The sequence below is a fragment of the Danio rerio genome, chromosome 2, assembly GCF_052040795.2.
Source record: "Danio rerio strain M-AB ecotype USA chromosome 2, GRCz13ab, whole genome shotgun sequence".
Lineage (NCBI taxonomy): Eukaryota > Metazoa > Chordata > Actinopteri > Cypriniformes > Danionidae > Danio > Danio rerio.
The window spans coordinates 33466532-33489201 of record NC_141022.1 but is presented as its reverse complement, the minus strand read 5'-3'; the positions used below and the strand labels follow the sequence as shown (position 1 = coordinate 33489201).

Sequence of the window (22670 nt, the reverse complement as noted above, 5' to 3'; positions counted from 1 at the left end):
ACCGTAGGCTATAGCTTAAGGATATATTTTGATTTTTACTTTATTTCTATACTTTGTTCAGTGATTACAGAGGTTGGTCAGGTCTGCATCATGCTGCATCTGAAGGATACACACAGACCATGGACACTTTGCTGACATCTAACATCAAACTTCTGAACAAAACTGATGGAGATGGGGTAACTTAATTTGTCAAATTTACTAAAACACTTGAGACACAACTTGGTCACAAACTACTGATTACTAGCTTTAATTTTAACATGTTTTGTTTTTCATAATTATATAGGACTATAAACAAGTTAATCAGACTTTACCGTAATCAGAGTAGCCTGCTATTAAATATTACTTTTATTTTAAAATAACACTTTTATTCAGCACATTTGCATTAATTTGATCAAAAGACACAGCACACGTTTACAATGTTACAACAGATTTCAGCTTCAATTATAGGCTTAGCCTAAATATTATTATTATATTAGATTTATATATAAAAAATGTGATCTCTTTCAGAACACAGCTCTACATTTGGCTGCTAGAGCTGGTCATGTAGCAGCAGTGCGATTGCTGTTATACAGAGGTGCCAAGATAATCCTCAACAAAAACGATGCTTCTTTCCTGCATGAGGCTGTGCATAACGCAAGGAGGGAGGTCACCAACATGGTGATCGAGAGCGACAGGTCTGCACAGCCATTTTGCATTAATGTTTAACATGTTTTGCAAATTTAAAATTGATCTCCTTTTTTGAACACAGATGTGAAGAGGCCATGACAACGTACAAACCAAACTCAACGAAACGCTGCATTGTTATGGACATGATCGAGTTTCTTCCAGAGTCCTTTAAAGTGAGAGTTTATTTGTTGCTGAAGCCTGACACTTCAGTTCAAAGTTAAAAATTTTAACTAGCATAGCTTGGCATTTTTTTTTCTCCACAGCATCTTCTAGACACTTGCATAAGGGAATCCGAGGAAGATGTTAACTGCACAAATTACTATGTAAGTTTGCTTTCATACAGGACGCTTGAAGTCATAGATCACCTGAACATGTTTTACTCACCCTACAAAAGTTCCAAATCCTTTTGTGTTTCCTTCATCTGTTCAACACAAAAGAAAATATTTTGAAGAATGTTGGGAATCATTTACTTTCATAGTATTTTTTGTCAATGACTACCTTTTTTTCAACATTATACACAGTGTTGGAGGTAACACATTACAACTAACGTGAGTTGTTATAATATTACTTTTTTATAAGTAACGAGTAAAGTAACGCACTAAAAAAATTAAGTAAAAATATTTGAGTTACTTTTCATAAAAAATGTAGCAAGTTACTTTTTAGATTAATTAATTCACTTTTAAAAATAATTTGCTGAATTAGAATTAGTGTAACCATGTTAAATCACACTCCATGAGTGAATGAGCTCCCCTCTGGAACAGACAAAAACAAACAGAACATCCTTACACTTCTGTAACAGAAGTTTGTCTCATTATTCTAAACGCATGAAAGAAAGGGGGATTGTCTCAATGGACAGTGATTTTACTAGACTAATAGGACAAATATACAAAAGTTGCAAATACATTGCTTTCAACTTTCAATATCTGTATATATGGCATGTATAGTGTCAGGAAGTTCTCAGAACGTGAGATTTTTCTAATTTCTTTTAGGTAAAATGAAGTTGTAGGTTATACAGTGTGTCGTTAAATGCAGAGCTTCTCATTAAAAAAAGAAAAAAAAGAAAAATACTCTGCAAGTTCTGAAAGAGATCAAGCCTTAGGCAGGTTTAAAAAAGTAACTCTAAAGTAACATAGCGCATTACTTTTAAAAGTAACTTTCCCCAACACAGATTATACAAAACATCTTCATTTTGGAACCCCTTGAGGGTGAGTAAATTTACATTATTGGGTGTGTTCATTATTGGCTCGCATGGTTCCGGATTGGTAGAGCTACGTATCGATGAATTTGCTCTTCAGTGTTTGAACTCTCAGTAATGATTTTAAATCACACTGAACTGAGCTAAACTGAACTGAACTTAAACACTAAAAACTGAACTACACTGTTCCAGTTACTATGACCATTTATGTAAAGCTGCTTTGACACAATCTACATTGTAAAAGCGCTATACAAATAAAAATAAAGCTGAAGTTGTGAGTCTTTAATATAAGAACTTCTTTAAGCAGTATCTTGTATGTTCCACAGATTGAGTACAATTTCAGGTGGCTTCAGCATCCACTACAAAACCTTAAAAAAACAGGCATGGAAAAAGACATGGCATACAAACCTCTTAGCGCACTAAATGTAAGTACTACTTTTAAAAATAAAGACTTAAAGAAAAAAATATATATTTGTGAACGGTCATGTTCAGAAAACATCTCCTCCACAGGCTATGGTGAATTTTAACCGTGTCAATTTGCTCACCCATCCAGTGTGCAAGAAATATTTGGAGATGAAGTGGTAAGTCACCTATTACTGAAAGCATTCATGTCTCAATATCCTACAATAAAGAACTTTTTTTTTCCATAGGAGTGCCTATGGGATCAAAGCACACCTGCTCAATATGACTGTTTATGCACTTGGGGTCTTTCCTTTAACATACCTCATTGTGAATCTGAAGCCCACACTGGTCACGTCCAGAAACGTCACATCAGTCAACATGGTCTGCACATCCCTCTACAAGGTACAATCAAGGCAATTCATCCAAAAGTGCAGCTTTTGTTTTACTGTATCCCTCAAGAAAAGCTTATATTTGATTTACACAGCAATCCTACCTGACAACATCAAGCATGCTGCTGGTTCTTGCAATGAATATGTATGCAGTGGGGAAAGAGATCCTGCAAATGTTTCAACAGGTTTGTTTATGCTGAACTTAATATTCCCAAGCTTTCATTTATATAGTTTAATACATGCAATTTTTTTTTTTACTTATGTGTATAAGAGCTGTGAGATTAATCGAATTGCAATCGCAATTTGGAACATTGCGATTAGTTAATTGCAAAAGGCTGCAATATGAAATATATATATGTATTATTTAATTTACCCCACCCAGAGCAAATGCGTGACTGCCAGGTGTCCTGACATTTTATCCTACCCATCAGATAATGCTACCAACACTGTATTTGAATGGTTCTGAGGTTGGGGCTAGGGGTTTGGTAAGTTAGGGCGTTATTTGTAATATAGAAATAGTTTGGTTTTAAAGTCACAGACAATGAATAAAAACAGGTAATTTTTAGGAGTTGTCACAAACTTTTTGCCACGCCTTACAGATTATTAAGCTGAAGCATGACTGCAAAATTAAATTGTAAATCAAATCACAATCACAATATCTGTCAAAAAAAAAAATCAGTTTATACCCAAATGTGTATAAACAGTGTCAACTTATTTGTACATTTGTGATAACACTGCATTATAATCTTGCAGATTACTAGCACATCTTCTCAATACTGATCTGGCAGATCTGAGTTTCGTAATATACAGATTAAAGACAGTGGTAAACATTTATATATGTATGCAGAGTTCCATCAAACAATTACTCAACCATGTGTATAATGAAAACTTTATTTTTTTAAATGTACACAAATGGTCAAAACATCTCTCTTTCTCTCTCTCTACAGTATATGCAGTTTAGGGCTAAATTATTTGCCTTCCTGTGAAATTTTCAATCTTTTCAAATATTTCCCAAGTACCGTTTAATGAGAGGGACTAAGCCGAAGGAAAATTAATCAATGAATGTTTAACAAGAGATGAAAGACTTTTTCCAGCACAATATCTATACATAATAGTTTAATAACTCATTACCAACAACTAATTATTTTGTCTTTGCCATGATCATAGTAGATAATATTTTACTAGTTATTTTGCAAGATACTAATATTCAATGCAATTTAAAAACAATTACTTAAGGGGGCTAATAAAATTGACCTTAAAACTATTTTCGAAAATGTAAAAGCTGTTTCTGTTTTTCTAGTCAAAAAACAAAACCGAAGGAAAAAATCTATTAGGAGATACTGTGAAAATGTCCTTGCTCTGTTGAGCACTATCTGAAAAAGAATGAAAATGAGGAATAATCTTGGGCTAATTTTGCTCATCGTTCCCAAACCGTTCTGACAGACTGCTGCAGTCTCACAATTTAATCAGCTCTTTGTTTTAATTGCTAACTTAAAATATGTCTAATGATTGAAACTGTCATCTTGCCTTTGGAAGCGGCTGAATTATTTGCGGGATTTGTCGAACTACATGGACTGGGCGGCTGCGATCTGTGCTCTGCTGTTCGTGGTGCCGCTGCTGATGAATCTGAAGAGCTCGTGGCACTGGCAGGCTGGTGCCCTAGCAGCCCTGACCTCCTGGCTCAATCTGCTCCTCTATCTCCAGCGGTACATCACTGCAAGGATCACAAGTAACATGTCCACTGAAGCATTTGTAAAGCCTTATCTGCAATCTCTTCTGTCCGCAGGTTTGAACGGATTGGTATTTATGTGGTGATGTTTCGAGAGATTTCACGGACACTGCTAAGCATTATCGTTTTGTTTTTTTACCTGATATTGGGATTTGCTTTGTCCTTCTATGCCTTGATGATCGAACAGGTGAGTATAGTGATTGTATAAGACTGTGTACATATTTAATTTGCAAATGTGCAATATTAGCTGAATGCTGTAAAGCAGAGGTGCCTAAACTCTGTATTGGAGGGCTGGTGTCCTGCAGATTTTAGTAGTTTCAAACATATTCAGACACACCTAAATCACATAATCAAACTCTATTTAGGTATACTACAAACTTCCAGACAGGTGTGTTTAGGCAAGTTGGAGCTAAACTCTGCAGGATTCTGCAGAACCAAGTTTGGCAACCTTTGCTGTAAGGGTCCATGTGCAGAATTAAACGCTTGTTATTAGTGACACCGGTGGCCCACAATTGAACTGCAGCAAGCAACTTCTTTTTGCTTCATGTTTGCTACCATCTAGACAAGGGGTAAACCACCCCTGTTCCTGGAGATCTACTTTCTTGCAAATTTTACTTGCAGCCTATATCAAACACTTGCCTGTAATTATCAAGTGCTGTTCAGGTCCAAATTTATTGGTTGAGATGGTTGATTAAGGTTGGAGGTGTACTCTGCAGGAAAATAGACACCAGAAACAATATTGAGCACCACATAGGCTATTTTCACATAACAGACTTCTACTAGCACATAGCTATTAATACACTTTAGGAAAGAACAAATCCAGTTTTTATAAATATAAATAGGACATTAAGAACGGAATCTACTGGGCAAAACAGTGGATCTACTTAATGTAGATGAATTAGATGTGGCAATGTCAGAATATAGTTTGAACGAATCCATTTATTGGTCAGAACATTGACATTAAATCACTGAATAGCCCTTTATGTTATCCTGAATGTTATTAGCATTCATTTTGTGTCATATAGAAGAGTGGTATTCCAGAGTGTGTATGTATACGTCACATCCTTTTAATTAACCAGGATTAAACATCCCAAAAATTATACAGACTTTGATGTCAGGAAAAACCTTTTGTTACAACGTGGACACATATAGGCAGTGAAATAAAAATTTAAAAATCTCTTTTATGGCCAATTGTAAAATATGAATTTATTTCACAGCAACATTTTGGAAGGATGTTCCTATCACTGCTGCAGACCTTTGTCATGATGGTAGGAGAAATGAACTACCAGGACAACTTCATGAAGCCCTACCTGCAAGGAGATCTTCCTTTCCCTGATTTGACTTTGGCAATATTTGTGTGGTTTGTCTTACTTGTGCCTATCCTTCTCATGAACCTTCTGGTAAGTCCTAAAGCAAACACTGTAAGAATTAAACATAATAGATGTAAAACAATCCATTATCTCATATTACATATATAACTCATGTTTAGATTGGTTTGGCTGTTGGTGACATAGCAGAGGTTCAGACAAACGCCTGCTTAAAGAGGATTGCAATGCAGGTAATTCCACAGTAACACTCATAATGCCTTGTTCTCATAAGGATAAATGATATCTCGTTAAAATCTGTGTGAACCAGAAGTTGCTGACACTTTTATTTTAGTATGTTGATGTACTTTCAACTGAAATGTAATATTAAGTATAGGCGGGACTATTGAGAAGGTCATGGTTAAGAATATTCTGGCTTGAGCCATTAAACAAAAGCGAAAGCAACTGGGGTCAGACTTCAATTGATGATTACAAAAACCACTTTTTTCAGTGGATTACCTTGGATGCAATTGTTCACCAAAAAAATAACATTGTGCGCTAGCAAACTAAAGTGTACCTTTTGATTTCACTAAAGACTTTAACAATAGTTTACTGTCAATTTACTCAACAGATTGAGCTCCACACTAACCTGGAGGAGAGGCTTCCTTATTGGTTCATGAAGCGGGTGGACCAGGTCACTATCAGAGAATACCCAAACAGATGCTTCAGCGGAAAGGTCTGACAGCCCGACTTTATACTAAAAACACTATATGGTGATGTGCCAAAGAGCAAATTAACTCTGATAATTATGCGGTAGATGATCAAACAATAAATGCTTTGATAAAGCAGCAAACTGATCATGTTTACAATCTCAAAGCAGTAGACCTTAAGTATGTCTGACAATCCATATCATTTGCACATTTTTCATAAATGCGATGAAATGACAGCCCACATCTTTGTGTTCCCTCTTGGCATCAATTGATTGCTTAAAGTTTGTGACTATCCGAACTGTAGCTGACGAGCCAATCAGGGTGCTCTCGCAGACTGCCCCGATACAGAATTTACATACTGAAATCAGGCAACATGTGAATGCCAAATGTAAGGTGACATATGGAACATGCAAAACAAAATACCCCGAAAGACAATCAATGACAGTCTGATGTTGCCCAATGGTTGACTATCAACTGTGTGTGTCCCAGCCCTTAAGCAATGGAGCGCTATATTTAATAATTAATGACATGAAAATGAAGTTGTAAGGGAAATGTGTTCGGTCCAGCCATTTGCAAATTTTCTCTCACCGTCCATTTGTCCTGTTTTCTTTTTTCTGTTGAGTGCAAGGTTTTTAAATAATGTTGGGAATGAGATAGTCAATAGTAGCCATTGATTTCTTAGTTTTTTCTTCCCACTATGGAAGTCTGTTGGAAGTGTTGACCTACAGTATGACAAAAAGGCCTATTTGGTAATTATCAACTTCAACTATTAGTATAGTTTTGTGTACAACAAAACATTTCCAGAATTTATATTAACAAATCTTAATGTATTAGTAAAGGCAAGGAATTTTTCACCTGTTATTAAAACTGATTTAATGTATTTGGGAACAGAAAAGATGGTTTTTCGGAGGGAATGAGGTGAAGTCCAGGACCCGTCTCGGTCCTACCTTCCACCAGTTAACTCCACTGGAACGAGAGCTAACCAAACAGAAATACAGGTAACCGCAATCTAACAAATAACAGACCAAAACTTGGTAATTCAAGTCACATGCAAATCAGGCTTATTGGCCAGTTTGCACCCGTTGACGTTCCTGACAGAATAGATAAGCAACAGCTTCACTGTGATTTTTTTGTTTGTTGTTACTTTACTTTCTCACAAATTAAGGGTTCATTTGCAAGTATGTCCTGGACAGTTGTACTGAAATATATTAGTTTGAGCAAATTTTAATTGGACATTTCACTTCATCTTTGTTCCAGGTTAAATGATTCATTTTGAGTGGCCTTACAAAAACAAACCCTGCTGCTTTTGAAGAACCGCTTGTAACAACTCATCATACATACCGATTGTTTTCTCACCACAAGTGAATATAATTTCAGTTAATGTGATAGCCAGAATAATACAAATATAATAATATTAGCACAGAGGAATAATAGCATCAGAATCACTTTCAGAACACTTTATTTCCAGCTGATGAATAATAAAAACATTGACAGCCTATCAGAATTGATCCAGCTTTAATGTGCTTTAGCGTTGTCTGAAGACAAAATAATCATCACATGCTTATAGTAAACAAAGCATTATCGTGCAGTGTGATGGATAACATAAGCTACGTTCACTTCACACCATGCCGAAATGACATTCATTTTGAGATAACCAGACATAACACAATGCTCTTCATATCCTCAAACTCAGAATTGAGCATTTCAGGGCAACACTATCAATGCCTTAACATAGTGCCTTAATAAAGATGGCACAGCAGTCACGTCAGACAACAAGTTGAAGTTGTTAGTACAAGTACTAGAAGGACATGAAAGATTTTTACCAGTTAGAATCTTGTGATGTTGACATGGCATGAATGCAGTTATAGTTATAATTCTTAGTGTGAATGGACCTCCTGTTACCCTAAAATGGAAATTCTCATTTATTGACCTTTTACTTGTTTCAAACCTGCTTCTTCCTTCAGTTGACCACAAAAGAAAATATTGGAAACCATTGACTTCCATTCTACAATGGATGCTTCCAAATTTCTTCAAAATAGCTTTTGTGTTCAACTGAAGAAAGAAAAATTAGCAAATCTTTTGTAACCACTTGAGGGTAAGTTAATTCTGTTTCTTTAATTCTCCTATCATCCCTTTCGGTCAATTAAATATCTGAAATAAGCCCTTTGTACCCAGACTATCTTTGACTTTTTTTAGGCTGAAGGAGATTTCAGAGACCATGGAAAAGCAACACAACCTGCTAAAGCTGATAGTGCAGAAGATGGAGATCAGTTCAGAGGCCGATGAACACGACGGACCCCCAGTGTTTCAGGAGCTGAAAGAGAAACTCCTCACCAAAAGCAAATGGGGTCCTCTGCTCAGGGCAGTGACTGCCAGAAAGAAGGGAATCTGCAGTTTCGGAAAAACTTAATAAACACAGCACTGTTTGAACAGAGCTGCGCTATTTACTCATAAACAGTAGCTACGTTTCCATCCACCTATTATGTCCATTTTGGATATGCGCATAAAAAAATAAATAAAATTGATTGATGGAGATGCCAAGATGCGCATAAACTTTGAAAATGCACATAAAAAACAATTGTGCATAACTGAGTAGGATAAACTTTTTATTCGATGAGAAGAAATGCGCATAACCTACGATGGAAACACTTTTACCAAACAAATTCTGCATTAACACGCATTAAAAAAAGTCATGTGATGAAAATGTGTGTGAATGGATAAACAAGCAGGCTGAGCACATTGTAAAACATCTGAAATGTTGTTTTGGTTATTCTAAAACGCTGTAAACATTTCAGTATTAATGTTATTATATTATTAATGACCTCCAGAATCAAGAGCGCCCGCGTCTTACACCTTCAAATGCCACTGCGTGTCAGGATTGTCTTCTGAGGCGCAAGTCATTTATTAAATGAAGAAAAGATTCTTGCAGCTTCTCTTATCGCAGCAAATTCCATTTTTACTGTTGCTATTTGGAGCCAGATAATTCAGGAAGTGATGATTTTGTTTCGCTTTGACTGATTGGATGGAAACATTGCTTTATTCTCATATATTGTTAGTGATAATCCAGTTTTGCTCATAAAGTTAATTGCATTTTTGGATGGAAACATAGCTAGTGATGACATGGCTTATATTTCTCAGTATGACCTACGAAGCTTAAACCAAATACCAACATGTCGTGTTTTCAGTGTTATATAATCAGAATTACTAGAAATTCAACCAAAGATGGAAAAAGCTATGTAAACCGGTTGTGTGCAATCATTAATAAATCAATCATGCAAACGAGAAATGCTCAGATTTGCATTGAAACTACTCATCTTTTTATTTATCGGTCACAGTTCTTCAAAGCAGATGCTTGTTTACTATTTGTAATGATTAGTAGAGGCAAAAAAAAAAAACTTAAAAACTCATTTTAAAACTTTGCATTCCAAAAAAATAACATAAAAATAAATGTACACACAAAAATAGAAGAAAATGCTAGAGTGTTTTTCCAACCTCAACACAGAATATCCACAGCTACAGTATGTCGGACTAGAAGTATCGGTACTAACGGCTCAGTCAAATTTAGGACTCTTTGGGCTTTTTGGTCTCTCCGTTGACCGTCATTCTCTTCCTCTTCACTCCAGATTGCTCTGTTGGGATACATAACTTTTGAGTATCATGCTCGGGCTACAGCAATCTCACACCAAATATGAAACGGGCTTCTGACCTTTGCCTGGGGTTCTATTTTGCTCCTCTCTCTGAGCTGAATGCCTTGCAGAGTGTGAGGAGGAGGAAGAGGAGGAGGAGGAGTCAGGGAGCTCCTTCCTCTGTCTCTGACAATCCAGCATGCCTATGTCCTGGGCTTTTCCTAGAGAGAGGGGTGCGGTTCAGTTTAGACTATTTTAATAATTGTGTTGTTATTATTGGCCTTTAATTGATTGGAAAAAAGACGTGTCGCGTACTGATTACTAGTGCTTTGATGGTGATGGCAATTGTACACTATGCATACTATACCTCTGGCAACCAGAGGGAGAGAGGCATTTAGAAAGCGTCAAACAAAAATCACCAAGCTTGTTAGTCGTGTTAGCCATGCATTCTGCAGCCAGACACATTTGGCATTTAGCACTGATCAGAGATTAAAATGCAGGTGAATGTGATTGTGTAACAGGACTTAAATTTATACAGTTGAAGTCAGACATATTAGCCCACCAGAATTATTCTCCCCCCTGTTTATTTTTTACCCAATTACTGTTTAACGGAGGGAAGATTTTCCTCAACACATTTCTAAACATAATAGTTTTAATAACTCATTTCTAATAACTGATATATTTTATCTTTGCCATGATGATAGTAAATAATATTTGACTAGATATTTATCAAGACAATTCTATACAGCTTAAATTAATTAATTAGGTTAACTAGGCAGGTTAGGGTATTTAGGCAAGTTATTGTATAATGAGGATTTGTTCTGTAGACTAATGAAAAAATATATAGCTTTAAAGGACTAATAATTCTGACCTTAAAATGTTTCTTAAATTAAGAACTGTTTTTATTCTTGCCGAAATAAAACAAAAAAGAAGAAAATGAGAACAAATAAACTTTCTCCAGAAGAAAAAATATTATCAGACATACTGTGAAAATGTCCTTGCTTTGTTAAACATCATTTGGAAATATATAAAAAAAAAAAGGAAAAAATATTCAAAGGTGGGCTAATAATTCTATATCAAAAGATATAACATTATATCTTTAATTGATAGCTATCCGGGGTCTTCATTGAATATTTTAAAAAGGCATAGTTCACCAAAACAGAAGACCTTTTTTTGGAATGTTGGAAACTAGTAGCCACGGGCTTTCATAATAGTTTTATTTCCCTACAATGGAAGTCAACAGCTACCGGTTTACAACATTCTTCAAAATATCTTTTTTTGTGTGTGTGCTAAACAAAAGAAAATAAACTCAAATGAGTAAAGGATGACGAGTTATGTTTTTAGGTGGATTATCCTTTTAAAGCACTATTTTTTTTTTTTTACAGCTAATACCTTTTTTCAATGACTAATATTGCATTAAAGCACAGCTTATTGAATTTACACCCAAATATTGTGGTAAGCAATTCATATATAAATAAATATCATTTATAATTACGGCGGTTCATTCTACTGTGGCGACCCCAGATTAATAAAGTGACTAAGTCGAAAATAAAATGAATGAATTTATAATTATCACAATCTTTATTAAAAGCTTATTAGAGCAATGGTTCAGCCAAAAAATATCTTGAGTTGTAATTCAGTAGAACATAAAAAACATGATTTTTAGTTATTAGCACTTTGCAATTAAAAACAAAACATTTACAGACTAAAATGAATATCCTCACATTTCTATAGACCATTTTTAAGGGTTTTAAACAAAAAAAATGGTCCCAGCGAATTTCCTGTTTTACACTTAATTTCTACAGCTTTGGATAATCAAAAAAAAAAAAAAAGAAAGAAAGAAAAAAAACATGTTAATAAATAATGTTGTGATTGAATTGCCTCTTGCTGCAGTTATGAAACAGTTAGATAACAAGCAGGAAATGTTTCATGGGCCAATGACCTCACCACATTGAAATGGTCTATAGCGCTTTTCTGAACACAAAAGTGCTTTTACACATTTTTGGGGGGAAATCTCCTCATCCACCACCACTGTGCAGCATCCATGGAGGATGCAATGGCAGCCATATTGCCACAGCCAGACTGCACAACACACACCAGCTGATTAGTGGTGAGGAGACAATCAGCCAATGATGATATGGGGATGGTTAGGAGGCCATGATGGACAAATTTGGTCAGGATGCCGGGGTTAAACCCCTACTCCTTTTCAAAGGACATCCTGGGATTTTTAAATTGACCACAGAGAGTCGGGACCTCAGTTACGTCTCATCTGAAAGACAGGGCTCACTGAGCAGTATAGAGTACTTATCAATATACTGGGGCATTAGGACCCATGCAGAATGCAGTTTTAGCACCCACTGTTGGTTTCACTAACACCACTTCGGGCAGCAACCTAGATTTCCCATGTGGTCTCCCATCCGTGTACCGACCAGGTGCAGCCCTGTTCAGCTTTAGTGGGTGACCATGTGGGAGTTGCAGAGAGCTAGCTGTCAAAGCACTTATCCAAAAAGGATGAAACTCATTTACTGAGGTCTTATGAAATGAAACATCCAGACTGTGAAAAGTCATTTGATTAGATTCTATATATAAAATAATAATGGAAAAGGACCCGAATTTCTGCAAAAAAAATAAGAACTTCACAGGAAATGATTATATAATACTATTAACTTATCATACTATCTCTTTAAGAAAGATACATACAGCTTTCCACTTTAATGGCCTCGCAAAAATCATAATAGATCATCATGAATTGAAGTCTCATATTGGAGTTGATGCAAGTTTACTGACGCTAAATGTCTGGCAGAATGTTTCTGCTAAAGAAGCCGAACACATTATGTTATAAAAGTGTAGAGCAGTGTTAGTTAAAGGAAACAAGCCGCAACACGCTTCCTTAATGATTGGATTTGGAAAGAAATAAAAAAAAAATCACTCTCAGTTAAAGCAAAACTACATAGACTGCAGAGCTGCCACATCCCCAAAAAGGATGAAACTCATTTATTTAGGTTCAAATTATTTTACAAAGTACACAAAGTTCCTTGAATGGTCATAAATCAGTTATATATTATTAACTTCTGACTCTCATCAGGTTATTTAGTAATAACATTACAACTATAAACAACAGCTGTTGTTTTACATGCAACAATGAAGGGAAAAAAAGAACATTTTTCATGAATAAAAATAATAAAAATTGCATATCAGTACAATGGATCTAGCACTCTACCAGCATTTACAAATGTTTAACAAACAATTTAGACAAGTTGCCATTAGGTTTGAACAGTAAGTTACGTACTCCAATTCCACACTCAGTTGGTAAAATCATGCACAAAGCACAGTTCTCTTGTTTCTTTCAGCCCAAAGCACTATTCCAAAGGCCATGTGCATTCATGAGGAAACTGCAACACAACTCAACACAAGTGCTCGCGAAAAAAGAAAAAAAAACTAATCTCACATTATGGTCCCAAATACAAGGAAAATTACACGCATCCTGCGCAAAAATGCTGACAGTCCCCATGTATAAATATATAAACAGAAATTTGTTCGGAAACAAATCTAAAAATGATATAAATGGGGGAACACAACAAACAAGCAGAAAAAAATGAAATGTACAGACATCTGAACGACAGTACTAACATTGTTTGAGCTCAAGTTTGTGCTGAAAGCAAGCGCTCCATTATCTTACTTGTGTTCCAATCGCAGGAGCTGTTCCTTACCATTAATGGTTAGAGATTTCAACTGTCCGTCTTCTTCCACTTCAACGCGCTCCTGTCCATTCTCAAAGATTCTACAGGAATCAATAAAGAGCGCATAATGAATAACAGGAGGGATATCTCTTTTCAGGTTATGCACCGTATTTTTGGGAAAATAAGTTACACTTGACTTTAACAGGGGGGTGCAAACTTGTCACATTTCTGTGAAATTGACCCATTTCAAGATTGATGTAAATGGTGAGGGTGGGGGGGGGGGGGGGACTGCAAAGACTGCAATACAAATGTATAAACATTTAGACACATCTCGATCCATGAGCATATGCATTTCAGTCCTCTTTGTGTGAGACAGGCTTATTAACCAATGAGTGAATGCAATCAGTGAATCAGTATTGCTCAAACCAGCCGCGGGTCACGTGCAGATCCTGTTCGGAGAAACGTCATATATTCGTGTTTTGCTTTCTGGTATTTATTTTAACTGATCGGGCATTAACTTGGTTATGGTTGACCCATAACATACGTTATATGGCATAAAATAATTAAAGACTGTCCAGAAATTTGATGTTTTTTAGACACACTCTCTTCAACAATTTATAATTTTGAAAAAAAATATTTAGATTATTACTACATTATATTACATTATTATATCTCCTGTGGCTTCATTTCTAAATGATTAACCCATTTTGAACAACTCATTTGAATCACTACTCAGGAAAACAGGAACCTGTTGCCACCTACTGGCAATTTTAGTATAATTTATTTTTCATAATTGACCAGCCAAATTATCTGCACAAAGATACACAGAAGAAAATTTAACTTCACACAGTGACACCAGTAAACTGCTGTAAAGTTCCTGGATTGATTTAAAGGTACATTTAAAAATGCAATGTTCATTTCAATGGAGAGTGAGTGAGCGACTTTTTGACCACCATCTACGTGAGCCACATCGATTATTGGCAACGAGGTGGGCACGTCGAACGACACGACAAGAATCCTTCAACTTTACGCAAATGAACAGCGACTTTCTTGAGCGACAGCCAATAGAAGCACTAGCAGAGCTTACGCGATCCTCTCAGCTCGCTTAGAGGCTGGTTGTAAAGGTGCTGTATTTACCTACATATACCGTTTGCAGCACGTCACCACCCAGAGTGACAGGCAGCAACAAAGCCACTGCTAGTGTGAATGAGGGATAAATTCTGTGAAGTCATTACTCAGACATGACCTGTAAACATCAGTGATAGTTCTTGTAAGCATGAAAGGGGTCATGTCTTTTTTTTAGTTTCGAACTTTTTCATTCATGCAGTTTCTTCTGTCCCAGAGACAAACCAAATTACTCAACTATAAGAAAAGAACATTGTCGCTAACAACTGCACACAAGAGCGCTACCTGCTGTTACAGTAAAAAACTGTTAATTTTACATATATGGCTAAAGATAGGCCTTTTTGATGGACATTGACAATTTCAAGGGTACGAGCAAAAGTGTTTCAACCCAAATGAAGAGATGCGAACAAATTACTTTTACATGTCGAGAGATGCACCTCAGTTTGTGCTGAAGTTTGTGAGAACCTCTTTGGAACTAAAGACTACCAGTAATAGTTGTTCCAAAATTGTACTCCTCAATTGGTAAATCACATCCCCTGTGCATGCACGCATGTCACATGGGAAACTCACAGTAGTTTATCATAAGCATTTTATGATCAATTTTCTCCCAGTTAACACTAAAATAGAACAGAAGTTATCTGATTAGCAAGCAGCAACTAAATGTCTCTGGAGAATTGAATTTTCCTTTAACAGCTTGAAGTGAATGCATCATCGCCATAATGTTCTGATTGGCCTTGAGTAGATCTTTTAAATGGGCACATTTTAAAATTGTATGTGCTCATACTGGCAATTTTCATTCTGCAGTCACAAAATGCAGAAATCAGCAATTAACAGGTAATGTTTGAACCTCTTATTGTGTAAAATTAGCAGAACAAATTTCCCAGTATTTTGATGTCTCTTTATTGAAATTTACCAATAATCTTCCAGAAAGGTCTGTAAGAACGTACTCGCACTACGCTATATGAACCGTGCCCAGGCCCGTTTCCCGGATCGCTTGAGAAGTGTGAGTGCGGTGAATCGGGCTCAGGCACGGTTCACTTGGCCGGCCCTGGCCTGGTTGGAAGAGGTGGGCCTGAGCGCGGTTCCCTTGGGCTTAGGCGCGGTACACTTGTAGTGTGAGTGCAAAACGTGCCAAAGCCCGAAACTGAAAGCTAGACGTGACTTTAAAGGGACGGTTTCATAAGGATTTATTAATCAATCTTACTGTTCAATGAATTTGATTTGAATGATTTGACTGCATTTCAAACGACTGAAACGATATAACTAGAGAAATCTCCACCGTGCTGAGCGAGCGCTTCTCACTGAACAGCGCAGCATCGATGACGTTAGCGTGCCCAGGTCCGATTGTAATGGGAGTGCGGGCTGTCGAGGGAGACAGAAGGGGGGGCAAGCGTGCTTTGGCCTGGTTCGAGGCAACTGTACATAGTGCGAGTACGGTTTAAGTTTGAAATAGGCTTTAACAGACAATGACTGTCAATAACTCATTCCTACTTTATATGAAAAAAAGACATTCCAGAAATCACAGTAGTTGGTTTGACACTGTTCTTATACCTCAAAACACGCAGCTCTGGAAAGATTCCTTACCTTTTTGTGGTAATTTTCCTGCCATTGATAAATTTAGTGGAGGTTGAGACAGAGCGGAAGCTGCCCATACCTCCACCGCCACCTCCGCCACCCCCTCCACCTCCACCAAATGAAGATGTAGAGAAGGAAGTGAACCCTCCTCCCATATGCCCAAAGGGAGTGAAACCTACATGGGAAAAAATAAATTACACAAATATTATTCAGACTATTTTGATCCACAACAAAATACTATGGAAATATAATGGCATTATATTTAAATCTGTAAAAACTTCATACACTGGGATGTTTTACTTTTAGTACGTTTTAGAATTATCAGACTGATATTAAATATTAGTCTTACGATAATCTTTAGTTAATATCTAAATAAAAATGCTGGCCATTAGGGCTTTCATTTGAGTTTCATTTTTGACCCAGGTGGGGTGTACATACAACAAACAAAGACATAATGTGATGACGCCATGACCAAGTATGAAATTATGGGAGTTGTAATCATTATATTCCGCAGGACTGTATCATGTTCATAGTTTGTATCATGTTCATAGTCTGAAGTATTTAAATATGTATTATCGTGGTAGTATGAAGCACAGTTTAACTGAAAGCTGTCAAAGCGAAATGACGGCGCATCAGCAACTGCTGATTGGAGAGGAGTGCAATGTGACATTAAAGTAGCTGAGCTTTTATTAAGCCACAATCCGACGTGCACTGCTCTCTGGATCTCAGAGGAGTGCATGACAGTGTGTGTCTGTGTGTTGTCACGTGATGTGCGTTTTCAGGGGGCGGAGGGCTGTTCAGAAATGCTAGGTAAAACACGGTGAGGATGTGGATGGTTTTCTTTCTAAAATGCCATTTTAATACTAAGACGTATTAGTGTAAACAGGGCCTAAGTGTGTATTCTTTGTGAGTGGGGTTGTGACGGAGGATTGGCGATGCCGGCTCGGTATCGTGTTGTCTATTGGTCATCGGCGATGAACGATGGCATCGTCTATCGGCCCAACCCTGACACATATAAATGTGGTTTATGCCAATCACTCAATGCAGGAGTAGAATTCAGCTTTAAAATATCCAAAAACCACTAGAACAGTGTTTTGCTGGCTTAATGAAAAAAGTTACAAATGTGCCTTTAATTTAAAAAGATTTTAAAATGAAGAGCAAACACATTAGCAAAACCTGACCTGCATCAAAAGATGTAAATCCCGCCCCAAAAGGAGGGAAACCTCCAAAGCCCCCAAAGAAGGACCCTCCTGTCCGGCTCCGGCTCATGCCCCGTTGGTGGTGGTGATGATGGTGCCGTCGACCGCCAAAGAAGTCATCGCCAAATGGATCTGCACCTAGAAGTGAAAAAAAACAAATCAAAGAAGAGTTTAAAAATTACTCAAAAAAAAAAAAACTCCCAAGCAGACCCACAAACAAACAAAAACCTGAAGGAAAATCCAAACTCACCAAAAAAGTCTGCAAATGGATCTTGTCCACCAAAGAATTCCCTGAAAACGTCCTCTGGATTGCGGAATGTGAATCCTCCTCCTCCGAAGTGGTGCTCTCTTCCTCCTCCTGTCCAAACATTGAAGAAAAGTGACAAATTCAAACACGCTAAACTAATTTCACATGATTCATACATTTAATCTAACGTCACAAACTGACCAAACATCATAATATTAAGTACTGGAAGATGTATTTTACCTCCTCCTGGTGTTAAGCCTTCTTTACCATATCGATCATACAAGCTCCTCTTGTTTGCTAAAAGTAAATCATAAGTTACATAAATTACACTTTGCTAAAGTGCAAAATATTCACATAAAATGTTAAGTTTATTGCACAGCAGCTGTCCATAGTGTATTAATTACAATACTCAAGTAAACAGCACTGAATCACACAAAGTGGGGGCAGCACAGAGTGTCATAATTCTTTTTATTTGTAATGTTAGTAGATTCCACCATGAAGATGGGCAGTTGTAGTCTCTGAACACAAACCCTCCTTCTAAAGGAGTGTTAAAAGTGCAGAGCCTGTATGAGGCTGATAAGACCGGGAGACTCATAATGACAAAAGGAATGTTTTAGATGTTTTTGTTTAGCATGCAGTTTAGACAATGCAGTGAGTTTGTTTGATCAGCTGTTTCACATTAACAACATAAAAGGAATAAAAAAAGCTTGTCTGCAGTTTATTGGGAACCTAAATCTTCTTTTAAAGTTTTTCTGTTGTTAGCACAAATGTAAGGATGACAAAAGGTTTGCTCATTTATTGTTTTAATTATGTAAGGCTTAAATGTAAGGATTTTCTGTCTGTTCGGTGCACCAAGGTGTTCAAAGGCTGAGATGAAAAATAAAACTCTTATTAAAAAGAGCTATTTTTTTTGTGTCATAAGTTTTTTTTTTTTTACACATTTTAATCATGCTTTTATTTTTTTGAACAAGTTACTTTTTAAATAAAATTCAATAATATTTACTGTATAAATGACTATACTGTATATGGCAGACTCTGCTGAGATGTTAATTGTAAATGTTCTAATTATATGTAGGTTTAGTGTTCATTATCACTTTACCATAAGGATTATTTTGTTAACATTAAACAAACTAAAACCATAAAACTATTCGTAAAGAACTTAACCTTAAATAAATGTTACCTTTCTTATATGTTTAATATCTCAAAAATATACAGTGGAGGAAAAATTATTTAACACAACACGTTTAGTTTTCTGGGAAAAATATTCTAAAAGCACCTGTTGACATGGAATTGAACGAGATTTTGGTAAACTTTTCTTTCTCTGAAAGCAATTGAGAGTTTCTTTGGCTGTGTTTTGGATCATTGTCTTGCTGAAATGTGCACTCTGGCTTCATTTTCATACATATACGTTTGTGCGATTATCACCCGCTATTTAAAAAATCTAATGTTTTGAATGAGAAGCTGTAATGTAGCCGTGGCGGAATGAATTTTGGCGTGGCGCCCCGCCATGGAAGAATGAATGTAGCGGAAACCATTTCATATATAAATAAATGATATTTACATCATAAACTGTCTTTGGTCACTATATAGAAGAACCTCTCTGTTTTTCAGCCTCTCCCACCATTAATCAATTTATAGACAATGACTGGCCTTGACCTATCTGACATGAGCCCCGGACTCCTTATTGCTGAGCCCTATTTTCAGTCTGATGAATGTTATGACTTACCGTCTGACAGGACTTCATAAGCCTCTGAAAGCTCCTTAAACTTCTTTTCTGCATCTTCCTTATTATCCGGGTTCTTATCTGGATGCCATCTGAGAGCTAGTTTCCTGTAACTGTAATGCAAACAGAGATTGAGGCAGTGATAAATGAGCCTAGACCACATATTTTAGATACATTGCATTCAATGAAAATGGAAAAAAAATTACTTTACACTTACACAATTAATTGTGATATGTAAAAAAAAAAACTATAAAAAAAATTAATTATGAAACAAACTTACGCTTTTTTGATGTCATCTGGAGAAGCAGTTTTTTGCACTCCTAGAACCTGATAATAGTCAGCCATGTCCACCAACTTCTATGGCTGCCTGCCGAATGGACAGCAACAACAAAAATATAATAAATAATACACATACACACACACACACACACACACACACACACACACACACACACACACACACACACACACACACACACACACACACACACACACACACACACACACACACACACACACACACACTTTGGTATGCAAACCTACCGGTTTATGTTTCTGATGCATGAATTTCTAAGGCCTTCACATCATCAACAAAGATCAAAGATACTGGAAACCCTGCTTTGCACAATTTAGGTTGTGTGTGCGTGTATTTTGCTGTGAATAATCACTGATATAAATCAGCATTGATTTCTGAATTAAACATAAGAATAGTTTAATCAGGTTAAAATGCATTTATGTCATATTTATATGAACAAGTTTTTGGAGATTGTTTATTTATAAGACTTTTATAGATAGTTCTCACAGTAATTCAATCAAATATGTCATTTGGAGGCATTAGGTGACAATTTACAGTACAAGCTATACAAGTTTGTTTTTCTTAATCCTTTCTGCAGATATTTGCGCCTTTTTATTTCTCAGTTTAGGTCTCTTATTAAAATTAGTTTTATTGTAATATCCTCAATATATCAAAGTATGTGAACCATAAAAGTAAATTCTCTTTTGAAGGTCAATATCAATAAACAAGCACATCACACATGCTTTACATTAAAATAAATGTGACCATCATGCAGCTGCTACATTAAAACAGGAAAGAAATACAATTAAAATGTAGATGTATTGAATTTACTATAGGTATACTTTCATTTTATACATAAAAACGTTTTTTTTTTTTCAAGAATTGCACTCACAAATTTCTTAGAATAAGAGATAGTTCACACAAAACCAAAGATTCTGACATCATTCAGTCAATCTTTATTTGTCACAAACCTGTTTGAGTTTCTTTTCCTTTTTAACACAAAATTTGAAAACATGTTGGAATCCTGTAACCATTGACTTCCATGGTATTTGTTTTATTTTGTGTGCTTTAACAGAACAAGGAAACTCATGAAAGTCTGGAATCACTTGAGCGAGAGTAAATATAATTTTTGGATGAACTATGCCTTTAAGATAATTCATACTCTATTTCTTAAGACTACATTTGCGAATCTGGCTCCTAATGTATTATATCTGATACAAAACGCATGAAACACACTGTAGGATCATGATCTTTCATGGTTTGCCTAAAGGTTTAATAAACATTACAATAAATGAATGCAATTAGACACACATTTTATTAGTACGAGTAATATGCATAATTTTATTTGTCAGACAAGCAGTATGTGAAAGAGCTTAAAGATTCAGAAGGATCAATAAACAAATCCATTTACAGATACCACAAGGGTAAATTTTGAACAATTCCTTTAATTTTAAACCAAAAATCCCCCAATTAAAAATAATGAAGACTAGTCTAGAGCAGCATAAAAATAACTTGAGTAGAGCTGAAACAAGTGTTGTCCGAATATCTAGTTTAATTTCTCATCACCATTCTACTAGTTAACCACTTGTCATCACTATTAACAGAAATGAAAACTAAATAATCTGACAACTTGCCTAAGAAAGCAGTTTTTTTTCTTTTATTATTATTAATATTATTATATGTAAAATATTACAAAAGATATTATGGAAATAATATTTTACCCTAATACTTATTTGTTTTGATGTGGGATTTAAATCGCTCTGCAGGCCCATCACATTTGCTGACTGCTGTTTCTGATCCCGCCAGGCTGTTTTCATTTTAAAACTAAGACAGTAGCAGCATGTGATGCCTCTATTTTGTCCCCCAGTGACCCAGAATCGAGCACAGCATACACTCATGTGTGGTCAACAACTGGGGGCATTAACTCTGTTAGATGGATTTGTTTTCTCACAACTAAACAAGGTGCATGCACAAGACTAGACGCGTTACACACCCGTTAAAGCAATCGAATGTATCCATTTTACCCGTTTAAAAAGATGATGAAACATAAATTGATGTTTAATAAATTTTACATGTGGTGAAATGCAAACAGACGCAAAAACAAAACATACAGGGAGATAGGTCACCTAAAATATATTAGATTTTCTGTTTTAATTATGTTGTTTCAAGACTTCATTGAAACTAAATATTTCTTTGAATTGATCAGCATCGATCTCCGTTCATTTTCATTTCACGAACGTTAATAATAACCGAGATGTTAATTCTGCCAAGTATTATACATATTTTTTGTTAAACTGAACAAAAGGAAAACAATAATAGATGTTTCGTAACTGAAGGAGAATTATTTAAGCCTTTTCGTGTTTGGATGGACTATCTCTTTAAAGCTACGCTGTCAACAAGCTAAACAGCCACGAACAATATCATCAGAACACAATATAATCCTCTCATGACGACTAATTAAAAGCTTATCCTGTTTTTACACACACTTTCAATAGATTAAAATATCATAATAGCGAAATCGTTTGCTGTGTTATTTGTATGCCGACCTGGCAACCTTGGCATCTATTAGATGAGCTAGCCAGCTAGCATCAATGCTAAGAAATGGTGGTCAGGAATTATTATTATTTCTCTCGTTAAGTAAAGCTATCGCGTTGGCCTGGAGTCATACTGAACGCGTGACCTACCTTGTGTTTGGACTGCCAGAGGCAGCTGCGCTGTTTTTGGTCCACTAACCTCAGACTGTGGGACGCTGGATCGAGCTGATGTGACAAGCAACGAAGCGTCCGGAAATAACACGAATCTTCT

The 22670-nt window shown here is 36.1% G+C and overlaps 2 protein-coding genes across 7 annotated transcripts in view; one reads left to right on the top strand and one right to left on the bottom strand.

Moving 5' to 3' along the window:
• The window catches only part of trpa1a (transient receptor potential cation channel, subfamily A, member 1a), an 18941-nt gene extending 9260 nt beyond the window's left edge, over nucleotides 1-9681 (top strand). For 3 of the 4 annotated variants that reach the window (XM_087239291.1, XM_087239290.1, XM_087239292.1), the window contains 15 exons: nucleotides 62-176; nucleotides 508-674; nucleotides 749-839; nucleotides 930-989; nucleotides 2188-2286; nucleotides 2372-2442; nucleotides 2512-2665; nucleotides 2748-2837; nucleotides 4189-4358; nucleotides 4439-4568; nucleotides 5599-5781; nucleotides 5871-5939; nucleotides 6317-6421; nucleotides 7287-7393; nucleotides 8592-9681. In XM_087239291.1, coding sequence (XP_087095417.1) covers nucleotides 62-176; nucleotides 508-674; nucleotides 749-839; nucleotides 930-989; nucleotides 2188-2286; nucleotides 2372-2442; nucleotides 2512-2665; nucleotides 2748-2837; nucleotides 4189-4358; nucleotides 4439-4568; nucleotides 5599-5781; nucleotides 5871-5939; nucleotides 6317-6421; nucleotides 7287-7393; nucleotides 8592-8805 — 1825 coding nt within the window. In that variant the 3' untranslated portion in view covers nucleotides 8806-9681. 4 annotated transcript variants of the gene reach the window in all.
• Nucleotides 7838-22670, bottom strand: dnajb6a (DnaJ heat shock protein family (Hsp40) member B6a). Of its 3 annotated transcripts, none has more exons than XM_087239227.1 (10): nucleotides 22599-22670; nucleotides 19851-19937; nucleotides 19574-19683; nucleotides 18088-18144; nucleotides 17851-17958; nucleotides 17583-17738; nucleotides 16411-16576; nucleotides 13732-13802; nucleotides 10102-10242; nucleotides 7838-10024 (listed from the first exon to the last, which is right to left on the bottom strand). In XM_087239227.1, the coding sequence occupies exons 2-10, from the start codon at nucleotides 19913-19915 to the stop codon at nucleotides 9957-9959; spliced, it is 942 nt and encodes a 313-aa protein (XP_087095353.1). In that variant the 5' UTR covers nucleotides 19916-19937; nucleotides 22599-22670; the 3' UTR covers nucleotides 7838-9956.